At 41.9% G+C, this 14,962-nt stretch overlaps 1 protein-coding gene across 1 annotated transcript in view; it reads left to right on the plus strand.

The window, feature by feature from the left end:
* itga8 (integrin, alpha 8) overlaps positions 1 to 14,962 on the plus strand; it is a 56,858-nt gene that overhangs the window by 14,000 nt on the left and 27,896 nt on the right. The window contains exons 9-13 of the mRNA XM_084726925.1: positions 1,457 to 1,500; positions 3,696 to 3,752; positions 5,848 to 5,900; positions 5,992 to 6,197; positions 9,720 to 9,917. Coding sequence (XP_084583051.1) covers positions 1,457 to 1,500; positions 3,696 to 3,752; positions 5,848 to 5,900; positions 5,992 to 6,197; positions 9,720 to 9,917 — 558 coding nt within the window. The remainder of the gene's footprint in view (positions 1 to 1,456; positions 1,501 to 3,695; positions 3,753 to 5,847; positions 5,901 to 5,991; positions 6,198 to 9,719; positions 9,918 to 14,962) is intronic.

A 14,962-nucleotide genomic window follows, 5' to 3' on the forward strand; every position in this document is an offset into this window, starting at 1 on the left:
GCCTTGAGTTCATCTATGTTGATTCTTATGATTACTAGTTAGTTATGATTACTAGAAATTTACAAATCATTTTGCCTCTCTTTTATACTCTGTTGTGTCTTGCCAGCAGTGCAGTATTCTGATTCACATCTCTTTGTGACCTTCAGATGCTGCTGATTCTGATATAATTAATTGTAATTGCCTGTTAAAAAATCAAGTTTGTGAAATGAATTTAGGTGCATCATGACTCTCTCCTGAGAGATTATGAATTGGTGCAGAAAAGTAGATAATCGTAAAGTTAAAACCCAGTTCTCAACATTATGATCACCTTACCTGGTCATACCTGTAAATGTTAAATTAGATGTTAAGTCCTTGGGTGATGGAAACATTTTCACAGCTGATGGCAGAACTTGCACTGTACAGTGATGTTGTTGTCCCCTTTTTTGAATTTAAAGACAAAATAATGGCAAAAAATGCACTCTGTAAAAGCATTATTTCACAAGAGAGACCAGAGTGGTGTTGTGTTCACTGTTCACTGCTGTAATGTGTGTGCACTGCGTGGTTATGGAGATGCATTTTAAATTTGTAATTCTAATTTTCACTAAATGTATCTGTATCTGATTAAATTTTTTTCTGAGCTCTAACTGAATACAGATAACTTTTTTGTATCCTAATTATGTACTCTGTTATTCCCTTGTTCTCACGCTATCAGTTTGTCAGTAAATGAAACACACAAACAATTTCAATATAAAAGTGCAGCTTTTTATTAAAGAAAATGTGTCCAACCAAAGTCATGCTACATCAACCATTTAAAACCATTCTAAACCATTTTTTATTGCTTTCTCCTCATCACAAGCATGAGACCCTGCTCCCCCAATGCCATTTCAGTTCCCCATTCATAATTTCCTGTCTATCAGAGCCTCTTTGCTAATCACCATTTAGTGGGATCTTTGCGTTTACATACCCCCATACCAACCCCGCAAAGGCCCTGAACCCCCTTCGGCACAACACATGTCAGAGAGTCTTAAACTGAGCCTTAAGAGGTTACACATGCCTGTTGATGTGTTGTGTTGTGGTACGAAGCTTGTTGTGGTCTTGTTCCCAAACCCTCTTCAGACTGGGGAACTGGTCGTAACTGGGAGCTCTGAGTGAAGATGGAGCTGGGAAGTCCTGGTTTATGGGCTCGTGGTTGAGTCTTTTGGGTAGAGCTGGAGGGCAGGAAGGGGGGACTCTGTCTTCTCTCTCTGGGTGGGTCCCTCAGATCGTCCCTATAAGTCCACGGCACCACACTCATCAATCAATGCACAAGTCGAGCCTGAGTACTCAATCACTCAGTGTGTTCTCGGCGACACTTGGCCCTTCTGACAGGGTGGGCTAGGTAGGGGATTTTAGGGAGACAAACCTCTGCTGAGTCCTAGTCTGTATGTCTTTCTCACACATTGACACAAACTAATTTAGGCCTTTCTTTGTTTCCCAGAGCTGATAGCTGGAGTCCCAAGAGGAGCACAAAACTTTGGATATGTAAGTATGACGACAAAATCTACACTAAATAAATGTTGGTGCTAGATTTTCAGAAAAAAGGCTTTTGTTTAGGTCATTCAGCTACAATAGCATTGTTACGCAAGCGACAAATTCAGGAAAGCTGTTATCTGTATCAAAGCATGATGAATACAGATGTCTTGTCACAGGTCACACGGTTACTGAATGTTTGATGAGTATGAAAATGATGTGAATCATATGTTATGTCCTTCACAGTCACCAGATAGAAGCACAGTTAAACACCTGTGGGAGATTTTGGACTGCAGCGCTTTCATCCACCATTATCAAAACAGCAAATTAGAGATTAGCTATATTTGTAGGGCTTTAGTCAAGACAATCTTGGTTGATTGAAGTTCTTAAAGTAATTGATTGGTCGATGGGGAAAAGAAATCTGCACATTATCTCTAGATTAACTATGCGCTCTACCTGCCATCGCAGATATCAGCTAGGATCACACAGCAGAACTAGCCACCTTATAATAACAAAGCTAATGCTAGCTGTGCTTGTCAAAAAGCAACATGAAAATACAGTTACCATCACCTGACCTGCTACTCACCTCATTTACTTAGCTTACATAAAACATGGCAAAGCTTGCAGCTTATGAGTTCAAAATCGGGTCACAGGCAGTCAGAGTTGATTGAGCCTGAACTGTTACCGTCCCTTACTGAGAAAGCAGTCTGCTGAGGTGAACTGCACAAACGTCCACTCAGGTCCACTGTCCTCTGGAGCTGGGCGCCGATGTAGTGTTTTGTCCTGGTCCTTTGACATGGTGTCTATTAGTTTGGAGTAGAATCAGTGCTCAGTAGATAATGTTTGATTCTCACTAAAAAAGTAAAATTCTGCATTTATCTCTCCCATCCCCAGAAAATAATGGATAAGTGCTTCTCTCTTATAAAAGTTTGACCTAATATTTTGGATGGATGGTTTTCATTCCTCTATTATATCTCCAGAGACTTGTAGAATCCATGCCAAGGATCTCTGAACCTGTTCTGGTGTCTTAAAAACTTAATGCTGGTATTTTGTTTACTTTGTTGCTCATTTGCATGCTGTATATAAACCTGAGTTTTCTAGTCAAGATGAATTTGTGGCAGTATATTTTCTGGATCAGAGACTTTTTATGTGCAGATATATAAATCACCTATACATCATATATCATATAGGATTACAGCTTTCACTGTAGACATGGATATATGTATCTACATAGCAACAGCAGGTACTGTATGTATGTGTCTATGTGTGCATTGTGGTTTGTCTTGTAGTGTTCTCTTATGGGAACATGTCCCCAGGGCTGGCTGTGTCAATCCTCCCTAATGACACACGGCTTCCGCTGCATGTGGAGGGTGGTGACCCCACCTAACCCCACTAACCCTTCTTCACACACAGCCGACCCCTAACCCTAACCTGCAGTGCAGCCGCAAGACTCATCACACTGTGCACACACATTTACACACACACACACACACTGTAGTGGTTTATGTCTGGACAGTGTAGCTGGTGCGAGAATGCTCCTTCCTGTATAGACAGTGCGCTGTGAGTGTCAGAGAGGAGGGGGCTTGTAGCTCGCAGTAGGAGGAGTGTTGTGAGGGGTGCAGGTAGGCCATGTTAGACGCCTTGGACCGAAGTGGCCGTCGGCTCTGATCAGGTTTCATCTGTGTCCAATCTGACAACTCAGAGTGCTCAGATTCAATATTTGTGTTTACACATCCTCATCTGTCTGTGTTCGTAAGTCTATCCCCATTTAGTGTGTCTTTGAGACATCTGTGATTGGGTCAACGTGTATCCTCCTGCGTGTGTGTGTGCGCGTGTGCAAGTGTGTGTGCGCGTAGCCCCCGGCCGTCTCCATGTGGTTGTTATTTTAGGTCTTATGAAGGAATTCTCAGCCTCCCCCCTCCGTCGCTCCCCACGACCGGGGTTAGGATGGGGGGAAGGAGAGAAAGATGAGGGGGGAAATGGTAAAGGCACACAGAGGATGATGGTTGGGGGAGGGCAGGGAAAAGAAAAGGGTTTCAGTAGAATAAAAGCTTTTTTATGCGGTTTTTGACTTTTTTCCTGCATTCTTTATGTGTCTGTTTGTCAGACTACTTGGCCATGTTTGCTCCTGAACTGCTAAGAGGACAAAGTCTGGTGTTTTATTTGTCATGTTATATTGTATCTGACAGTTTCTGTGCTTTTTTTAGGTGGCGATGATCAACTCCACCAATCTGACCTTCATCCAGAACTTTACAGGGGAACAGGTAGGAGCATCAGCACACCCCAGTCACACCGTTTCATATTGTAGGGTTCCATATAAACTACAGATGTCATGATACCAGTGGTGAATATCGATACCAGTGAAATGCCATGATTCTCAATTCCCAATTCAATACCACACTAAAAAACAAAAACAAAACAACAAATCCCGTGTACATGTTTTGATGACAGATGACACAGACTGAACAGGAAGGAGTTGGGAAAGTAGCTGACTACTAGGAGCTATGGATGAGAGCATGAGAGCACTTTGCTCCTGCATCATCCCCCCACCAATTGAAAACAAAAACACTCTAATTTGACTGGCAATCGATACAAATTCTGAGGTCTTTGCCAGTTTAAACACATAAAAAAAGAAAACCATATTGCTTTTTAGCTATTAGGAGCCCAAGTCGTAGGGCCAGTCAGTTGAGCAGTTATACATAGAAAAAGATTAAAGCTACCACAAGGAATTTTTAACTGTTTATGAAACAGTCTCAATTTAATACTGATGTCTCTATATGATGAGAAAATACATGTGAAGATTGGATATTTTCTATATAGCTATTGTGTCTGTGTCTGCCACCGGGTCAGATTTTCTGTGAAATCCAATGAAACATGCCTGTGTTTACACTTTTCCCGACAAAGTTACAGTGAGTAGCATGTTAGACATGGGAGGAGATTTTGTCTTTGGATAATTTTATTTTTTACATTATATTTTTGTGGTTATGGTAGAGGAAACACTTTTGTCCACAGGGGCCTCCAAAATCAATACAATCTCAATGTTTGTTGTAGTAGCTTTAAAGTAATAGGGATCTCCCCAGTTTGTCTCTATCAAGGTGGACAAACCTGACATATACAACCTTACTGAATCCTCAGGTTGAATCTTCACTTTTTATATCGTTAAGACACCTAATTTTAGTGCTTTTGCAGACTGTCGAACCAAACTCCATTCTAAATGCAGGTGCTTTATGATAGGGCTGTATTTTGCAGACACAATCAGCACACATGTCATTTACTCAGTAACCTCATTATGTAACCTGTGATGAAGTGTTTGCCATAGTCAGATACACATACTGAATGGCCACTTATACAGTGTTTTCACCCAAACAGAGGCGTGGTGTATGGCTGCTCTCAAGCATTGTTACATTACATTAGCTTGAACACGGTAGCCTTTAGCGTTCACTCATCTCGAACTGTTTGAATTAATCTGGAAATTTTTCTTTAAGGTGTTTCACTAAGTTGGAAACGTTTCCCCTGTTCTTCCTTTAGAAAGGTTATATGTCATAGTTTGCATACTAGTTTTTGCAAATTTATATTAATCCCTGATAATTTGCTAAAAAACATCCGTACACAACTCTTACTGTTTTTCTTTTCAACGACTCGTGGTGGAGCTGCTGTTGCAGCTGCACTTGTTGCCATCTTCAACATGTTGTTGTTGTTTCATGCTGGTCAAGCCCACAAGAAGGGTCCAGCGCTTTGAAGCCAATTTGACATAGTTGCCAAGCCATGTAATGACAACATCATGTCATGCACTGCAACCCAAAAAGACCTTTCCCCCATAGACCTTAATTATTAAAGGAGCGACTGATTTTGAGCATCACAAACCCCACAGAATGACCATCAGGATTTGGTCCATTTGGTCGGATAACATTTGGAAAGTCTAGATGAGTTGCATGGTCACATTAGCCAATCATCTGAGGCAAGTTGCTACTGCGCTTGCTCTGTGGGCCATGAAAGGCAGAAGCATATGTGGAAGCTCATACACAGAAGTTGGCGTTCTTCTTCCTTTGGCATTTAACAGCAGACAATAACATTTGTAGGGGTATATGCTGCTGTACAGAAGAATTGCATCTCCGGTACCTACAGTACTATAGAAAAATAAATACCACCACATTTTCTGAATTTTGGCATCAACTTGGTACCAAAGCATCTGCTCCTGTGACATTCTTAATACAAAGTCCTGCACGGTTGCATGGTTTAATATGGATTTTCTTCCATTTTTAATGAAATCAATTTGAATGGTAATGGATGAAAATTAAATTAGGTGAAAAATGATATAACCAGATTGATTTTGTTTGGTCTGTTTGGTCTATTCCTCAGATGGCCTCCTATTTTGGCTACTCAGTGGCTGTCACTGACCTGAATGGAGATGGGTATGTAGAAAATTTCCCTGTCACTTTAAATACACTCACTCCATCTTTTTCTTTCTCTGAGCATTGGACCTGCAAATTATGTTCCCTGCAGGACTGACGATGTGCTGGTTGGAGCTCCCCTCTACATGGAGAGAGAGATGGAGAGCAAACCCAGGGAGGTGGGAAGGGTGTACCTGTACCTGCAGATGGCCCCGCTCATTTTCTCCCAAGCCGTCGCCCTCACCGGCACATACACCTTTGGACGCTTTGGCACATCTATAGCACCTCTGGGAGACATCAACCAGGACGGATACAATGGTATGCTGAGAGGATGAATAACTGAGAAAGGAAAGATGAGATAAAAAGGAAACTGAGCTAGATTAATCTGAGAAACTAAAATATGCAAGACGAGTGAGACAATAAATAGAAAAGGAGAAAGATATGAAAATGAGAAAACTGTGTGTGCCAGTGCATGAACCCATTTTCCTTGTACTTGTCTGCCTGTCTTTTCAGGTAAACCCAATGACAGGCAAGTCTTTTTCTGTTTCCTGAGTCTCTTGGACTGTTTTGTCTCTTACTGAGGAAATCCTATCAGATGCTACTGCTTGAGAAAACTTAAAGCTCTTCAGCCAATCAGGAAGTGCTGTGATGAAAGGTTGTCTCTGTGAACTTGTTTCCTCCTGTGATGATAAGGGTTAAGGCCATGTGTGTGTAAGTGTGTGTTGGAGTTATTTTTAACTCACCAGATGTGCACCGAGATAAAATCATCTGGGAGTTTCTGTCCTGCAGCCCAGAGTTCATTCCTCTTCGATGTGTTTGTTTTATCCTCACATTGATTGGACAAGGACACACACACACACACACACACACACACACACACATGCACACAAACTAACTGTGCAGCCTGTAGCCCAAAAGCTCCATGAATCTTGGGCCTGGTGCCTTAAAAATGCATGAAGTGATGCACATATGGAGCTCATATGACATCAGTCCCACAGATTTGTGTTTTATTTATTCATGGACAGTGTGTGTTAATGTGTATCCCACCCCTTTAAACCCTTTAACCATCAGATCAATAACCATTGGATCAATACTGAAGCTTTCTTTTGGGTGGCAACATAAATCACATCAGGCTGTCTGTCAGGATGTGACAGTCTCTGGGGGGTGTTGATGTGGCCTGAGAGATGGAGCCTCTCTTATTTGGCATTATGTTGAGTCACCATGGAAACATTGTGATCAGGGTTTTCAGCAGCTTATTTTTGCTAATGTCAAACGTCTGTGTTCAGACATACCTGTGCCCCCTTGTGATTATGCATGCATAATGACTGACAGATCCCTTTTTCTGTCTGCACAGACCTCATCGCTCCCTTTGCTAAATTCTTCATAAAACCATTTCCTCTCATCTTTATGGCTTTGCTGAGTGTCAGCAGTTGAAACCTTACAATTTAGCAAATTTATTTTGCCATGTGGCTCTTATTGTTTTTAATTTTGATCAGCCAACACTGGCTCTCTGTCACCATCGCTCACAGAGTGTCAGCCTTTTTCTGTCTGTGAGAAACAGTCTCCTATAGTTTTGGTCTCAGTGATCACAGTGGGTGTTCTGTGGATGTCTGCATTGTGTGGGATGCTGTTGAGCAATGCCCAAGAGTGACTTCCACGTTATTTGAACATTTAAAGTATGTTTTTTTGTTTTTTTTATACATCTTTTCAGTTATGTACACATACCCACGCATAGACGTACAGACTCGCAGACATGCATGCACACACACAAGCACATGTATACACTTGCATACACACATGGTTGCATTTATCCTCTCAACCCCACAATCTGCTTCATGTGGAACTACTTGTTTAGGCTGAGTGAGAGGGGGTCCAGAGACAAACAGGATGTCTAGAGGTGTTTGGACAGTTACAGTGCTGAGGGGATACTTTTATGCAGGACATTGCAATGTGCGGATGTTAAGAGGTTAAAAAGTAGACAACAAAAAAGGTATGGTGTGGTTGGCTATGATAACAAATGTATAACTTTTCATGTCAGGACAGGTGCTTGCAGCATGTTAATTGTTGTCATGCATGTCTGTGTGTGTGGGTGCTCTGATTTTCCACAACATGCCTGTATGTCTGAAGGAATTCTTAAAGGCCCTGAACGTCTACTTCCTCAGTCATCTTCTGATTATGAAGTGGGCGAAGTTAGAAAAGTTTGGGTTATTTGAACTGAGAAATTTCTGTACTTGTTTTTGTTTGTGATTTTCAAACTGGTTTGACATAATTAGGGCTCAGCTGGAAAAAAAAAATGTATACTTCCGTGCACCAATCAGGGAATCATTTGATGTGATGAGAATCTGATGAGATCTGATGAAAACTCTGCCAATGTTTGCTTGTTTTGCCAAACTGTCAGTCAAATTCGATTAGACCACCCACACAGTCCTAACTAAGCAAATGAGTTTCTTTTTGATATTTTGGGAAATTCACTTATTGGTATTCACTTCCTGCCAAGAATTAGATGAGAGCATTGACACAACTATGATATCTGTCTTGAAAGCATCCAGCTAGAGTCATTAGACAGTTAGCTTAGCTTAAAGACTATTAATTAACTTGTTATATCTAATTTGTTCAATCTGAAGGCTACAGAAAACAGTGTACAGATGTGAGCATGTTAGCATGCTGATGTTAGCATTTAGTGTAAAGCCTAAGTACAGCCTCACAGAACTGTTAGCTTGGCTGTAGACACTTTGTCTTGTTACATTTCTGTTTGTGTGTAGATCAAACAATTAAGATTTGTTAATTAGTGGGGTTTGTGTGTGTTGGTAAGCAGATTTTCCTTTGGACAAAATTAGGCTAGCTGTTTCTCCTTGTTTCCAGTATCAAAGCTAATTAGCTGCTGGCTACAGTTTAATTTTTAATGGACAAACATTAGAGCAGGATTGATCTTAACATCTAATGCCGCAGTCCACTCAAAGTTGGAGGTTGAAATTTCCAAGTTGAAATTCCCAACTTTTGAACTCAAAGCATTCCAGGGGCTCAACGCCAAAAGTAAACAAGAAAAAAAAGCAGGACAAATTTCTTTGGCAAGTGAACACACACCAAATGTACAAAATAAATGAAAGAGAGGAGGAAACCGTAAACCAACTCCTTAATAACATTGTGCCGACATTTTTTTTTAGATCAATAAGATTAGAACAAGTTTTACTGTGTGATAGTGTATATTATTTTAATTAAATACAGGCAAATATAATTTAGTTGCCTTTTAATTAATGGTTTACCATTTACAATGTGCACATTCATTGGCACTGCTGTTGTTGTGTGAGACAATGGCTACTTCATAAAGTCAGGGAAGATGGATTTTAAGAACTCCATCATGTTGTACTTTTTCTAGTCGGAGGTCAGAAATTTTCGAGTTCCAAGTCTTCTAGAATACAGCATACTGTAGATCTTGATCTGAAAGCAAGTTAGCATATTTTCTAAAATGTCAAACTATTCCTTTATGACCCAAACAGACAGACCTGCTCTCTACCCATTTATCGCTTATAATAAGGTGATATTTAACCAAATGTTTCCGATCACTTCTCAGTAACGAAGATTTAGAGCAATGACCTAAACAGTGCTCAGAAAAAGAAAGATGGAGGAGAGGCAAGATTAAAAGTTGAGTAAGATGAATGGAAATTAAAGAAAGACGAGAATGACCATCTTGTCATGGTCCCAGAGTGCAGGTAAATGAAGGTCAAGCTCTTTTCCTTCTCTCTTTCCTTCTACCTGTATGTTTTCCTCTGCTTCTGTCTCACAGGGGTCTTAACCCTGCTGATGTCTAAACCATGCGTGTGTGTGTGTGTCATCTCTTAGACGTGGCGGTGGGCTGCCCATTCGGAGGCGAGGAGCGTGGAGGAAGAGTATTGATCTTTAACGGTAACAAAGATGTATCCACGCAAGGCCTGACGCTGAGCCAAGAGCTGAGAGCAGCCTGGACCCCCAGTGGCAGCCTGCCTGGATACGGATTCACTCTGCGAGGAGGCCAAGATGTGGACAGCAATCAGTATCCTGGTAAATACTCGCGCTCAACAAGTCAATCCCTCTCTGCTCAGCTCCCTATGTTATAATCAAAATTCTTTCTCCAACTTGCATTCCTCCGCTTCTCCACTTTCCTTCCAACTCCTCTCATTACAGCCTCCCTCCTCTTCAATCTTGACCTCCACATTTCATGGTTCCCCCCATGCACTCCTCCGCTACCATCCCCATGTTCTCCTGTGTAGCTTTCCTCCTCTTCTCTGGTAAAGTCATCAGTCAGAGGAAGGGGGTATGGGGATAAGTGCCAGTGAACTGCTGCCGCATCCATTCTTTGGGGATTTACATTACTCAAGAAGGAGAGAAAACATGAGATTGAGAGAAAGAAGCTAGTCTAATAATACGTTATCCTCATGTTCAGGCTGCCAGACATTCAAGCCTCTGCCCAAATCCCTAAAACTGAGAGCAGGCAACACAGTATTCAATCAAACTACACTCTTAGAAATAACCAGAACCATATAGGGTTCTTCAGCTTGTCCCCATAGGAGAACACATTTTGATTCCTGGTAAAAACCTTTTATAAATGTTTGCTTTTCAAGAGTTCTATCTAGAATCCAACATTAAGGGGTTTATTATACTGAGAGCCATTTGTGAAAGGTTTCGCCTAGAACCCTCGTGAGAGGTTCTACTGAGAACTCCTCTATGGTTCCACCTAGAACCTTCTCTGGGGCTTCTATCCATAACCCTGTCACCTTCTAACAGTGATAACAAGAAGCAAGAAGAACCCTTGACCAAAGAGTTATTCGAGGTCTTCAACAATCCTTGAAGAACTCTTTCTTCCTAAAAGGGTTCTTTGGATAAAAAGGGATCTTAATGGAGCCCGAAGTCTTACAAAAAAACCCTTGATGAACCTTTTATTCAAAAAAGAGTACTTCGGAAGCAAACGGCTTTGTGTAGAACCTCAGCTCTTCAGAAAGAACCCGTTTGGAACCCTTATTTCTCAGAGTGTGTGTGCGAGCAGCTCTCTACTTTATGTGCCACCTTTTTACTTTAGCAGCCACCTCCACCTTATGACTTTACAGCCTTCACTTCAATAATATGAGACCTGAAAAGGAGAGGGATTTTTTATACGAGTGTGAAGCTGTTTATATACATGAGTTTTTAGTTCAGAAAGAAAATCCATTTGAAGCAAAGCAGGTCTGTAAAACCACTGTTTTACTACCTCATTTTCTCCCTAATTTAGAGCCAACCTCCACTCTCCGCATTACCCTGGCTTTGTGCTTCCACCGATTAGGCTGAAAAGGAGAATTTGTTTAGTTTTACCTTTTCTTTTCTTTTCTTTGCCCCCACTCCCTTTCCCCCTTTTTCCTTTTCATTCGGCTATAATAACAGATTTCTTCATTCCACAAACAGGATATCAAGGGAAATACACACACACGAGTACACACCAGTTCACATGTGTGGCTTGTGATCAGTTTCACTGGCGGCTACAAAGTGTGTGTTGAGCGTGTGCCAGGCTCTGGGTCAAAGCTAGACCCTGCACAGACCCACTGCAAATCAGAGACCCCCGGATTGAAAACACTGTACAGTAAATACACACACAGGGGTTACAGGTTGAAACTCGGGCTGGGTGGAGGATGTGGAGTAGAAACTCACGGGTGGCAGAGCTTTCAGCCAACACACACACACACACCATATAAACATGCGCACACTCACAAACGGTGCAGCGCTTGTGTCGTCTGTCATTAGAGAGCTGGCTGGCGGAAGTGAAACACACACACACACACTCATGGAGTGTCGTTAGCACAGTAGTAAAGTCACACTGTTCAAAGGAGCCAGAGATGTTTGATCGGCATTATGAGAGGACTGCACAGGCGTCTGGGAGGCCTGCTCGAGCTGCCATATGCTCCCATCGACGTTAAATGTCATTAGTCTTCCACAGGAGCACAGAGAGAAGGAAGGAAGGATGGTGATTAAGCTCCACTTTTAGCTTTAATGGCTCTTTTTTCCTCAAACATTATGTCATATATTTGTCTTTCCTCCATAGTTTACAGCAGCAAACTAAATGAAAGAGATAACAGATGAAGAGGTAGAATATGCTGGATTAACACATGGTGTTTACACTCTTAAGCACAAATAACAAGCCCACACTTCTGTACAATTTCAGGTTTTGCATGAATACAGCCAAAGCGATCCTCAGTCTGTGTGTAAAACTCTTTCTGTTGCTCTCACAGACAGAGAGCTGAGGAGTCCCGACCTCAAACCCTGCACACTACCATAGTTGACAATAGTTAGGACTTCAGGCACTGTGGTTAATCCATGGGTTGGACTCTGCTTCCCCTGGAGAGTTTCCTCTGTCCTGTCAAGTTTATAACTGCAGTTTTTAGTTTTTCTGATTAAATATTAACTATATTTGCTGCAGTGACATTACTGGACGCATAGAAATATTTAAAATTACTGAAAGTAGGCTCTTTAATCATTAAAGTAAATCTTTAAGAAAACACTCAGACTTTGGTACAACACACAATAAAAAAATCACCTGGAAAGCTCTTATTGCTCTGCAAAATTTAAAAAGTAATACAGCCTACAGGGACAAGTAGAGATGTAGGTCTCTGTATTAGAGAAAGTATAAGTGCACAGTTCCTGCATAGTATGCCTTTAACTGAACATCAGGCATCTTTGATTGTGAGAATGACGCTGAAGCAGCAGTTAGTTGATGTTTCACTGGTTCAGTGGAGGCCAAGAGACAGTGTGGCTCAGGTTAAAGGCTGGAGTTAAGGTTAGGGTCAGCTGTGTATCGGTAGGGGGTCAGATTGCCCCCGGGGTGCATTTCAGGTTCAGCTGAAATGTCAGAGGTCAAAAACTGACAGTGTTTTACCTGTCAATCACACCGACTTGCTGGGAGAGTCACAGACACAAAGACATGTGGGGGTCTGTGATTTGGTGGTGAGGGGTCATTAGGTTGGTAATTTGGTTGGTAAGTAGGTGTAAAATTTATTACTGGACTCCATGTCTGCTCGTAGATTTAGTGGTCATCTTTATTTTCAGGCCACGCTGGATGTTTTTTCAGCTTAAAGTCAGTAAAAATAGACAAAATTTGTACCTTTTCTTTGTCTAAGAGCAACGTTTTTGCAAGCTTCTTGGTGGCCAGTATACATTTTGGGTAGCTCATGTGGATAATTATGCAAAATGTGTCATATTCTAGACACTTCTGTTTCCTTTCATTTCCATTTGCCATTTTTGTTGCTGATCCTTCTGTAAGAATTCGCCAGCATATCAGTAGGTAGCCGGTGATGAGAACTATTCACCATTTTCGGAAAGTGTTGAACTAAAAGGCGCAAAGGAATCGGGATATTTGTGGAACTGTAACTGCGTTCGCGAAGGAATAACTTTTTATGGCCAGGGGTTGTGGTGCCATGGTTAATGTCGAACCCTGCATCAGTATTATAGTTTTATACGCCAAATGTAGACTACTTTTAAACTAAACTTGCCAAATTAAATCCTGAAAAAATCCTCCCAGTCTGGAACAGCCAATTCCCCCTGTCTGCAGTGTGAAAAATGTACTTCTCAGTACAAAAAGGTAGTGTTAGTGCAGTATTGACATTATGTATTTATGTATTATAGCTGGCAAGTAACTGAATACCTTTAAAATCCCACACTTGCATCCAAGAATTAAGAAATCCTCCATTTCTCTCTCAAAACCGCCTCCTTTTCCACTGAGTGCCATTGACCTTTGGCATTTCATCATGGAGGCCAGTCCCCTACAGCCAAACAGGCAGTCAGGGCAGGCAGCCAGTGACAGCTTGACAGTCTGTCTAAACTCTGGATGTAGGCTGTGTTTTCACAGCCCGGGACAGACACCATCAGCTGAAGCAGCTCAGTTACAGAGAGTATACCTGCACTTAGATGTGCCATCAATGAGAGGAGTGTACGCACTGGTGTGTCAGGTCGTTTCTGAGCGGGTAGGGTTCAGTGTGTCTCTATCCACACACACACACTCACATACACACACACACACTAACCTCAAATCAACAGTGGCAGGCAAGCTTTCCTGTGTGTAAGGAAATGGGATTGACATGAAAAGGAAAGTGGGCCGTTATTTGATTTAGCCCTTGGTGCAGCCATGCGCGCACTCACACTCTCACACACACTTAACCCCAAAGGTGCCCGCCGCTTAAATCAGTCTCATGTCATGTTGTGGTTTCGAGAGCAAACAAAAAGAGTGAGGACGAGGAGGACAGACAAACACACACCTATGGCAGGAGTGGAGTTGGATTTCGGGATGGACAGAGGAATTTGGACTGGGACCGTCTCCCCTCCATCTGCTGAAAACACACCTTGCTTCTGATGGCTTTCACAGATTGCGGTTTAAAGGCCAAGTGCGCTATCCTCTGCCCTCCTTTTCTTTCTATCACTCCCCAGTTCCTCCTCCTGCGTTCTTTCTCTCCCCTTTTCCGTACCTCTCCAACTGCCCCACAAAACCCACATCATGAGGTCCTTTCTCATAGCAGGCCTTTTCAATACACACACTCACACATAGCCACACTCGCATAGCGACATAGCTCACCCCAGGGGAAGAGGGACAGGGCCTAAATGTTTAATGTTGTGGTTTCAGGGGGACTTAGTGACTGCAGCCAAAGGCAGAAACAGATGTGCCTTTCTCAGATTCAATTAGTCCCTTTCTTCTTAAATACGCAGGAGAAGGAGGACGCAGCAAATGACAAGCAAAGTCAGAGGACACTTCCACCAGCTTAGTCCAATATTGCCTGCAGCAGGTTATCAGCACTGTACTGATAGTTGCTTCTAGTGCTAAAACAATTAGTTTTTGTTAATTGTAAAACAGAAAATTAATAAACAAGATTTTTATAATCGGTCAAAATGTCAAACATTCACAGGGTCCTACTTCTCAATCTTAAATGTGAATATTTGGTTCAGGTTTGTGCATTGCTAGATGCATATATCTGGCTGTAGTGGACACCGTGACATCACCCATCGGTTTGTGGACAGTTATGAAGCAAGTTTTCCACTACAGGGGTCGTCATCTTGGTTTTTTGCAACCAGAGCATGCACAGTACCGTACCGGC

The sequence above is a fragment of the Lutjanus erythropterus genome, chromosome 9, assembly GCF_056507025.1.
Source record: "Lutjanus erythropterus isolate fLutEry1 chromosome 9, fLutEry1.hap2, whole genome shotgun sequence".
Taxonomy (NCBI): domain Eukaryota; kingdom Metazoa; phylum Chordata; class Actinopteri; order Lutjaniformes; family Lutjanidae; genus Lutjanus; species Lutjanus erythropterus.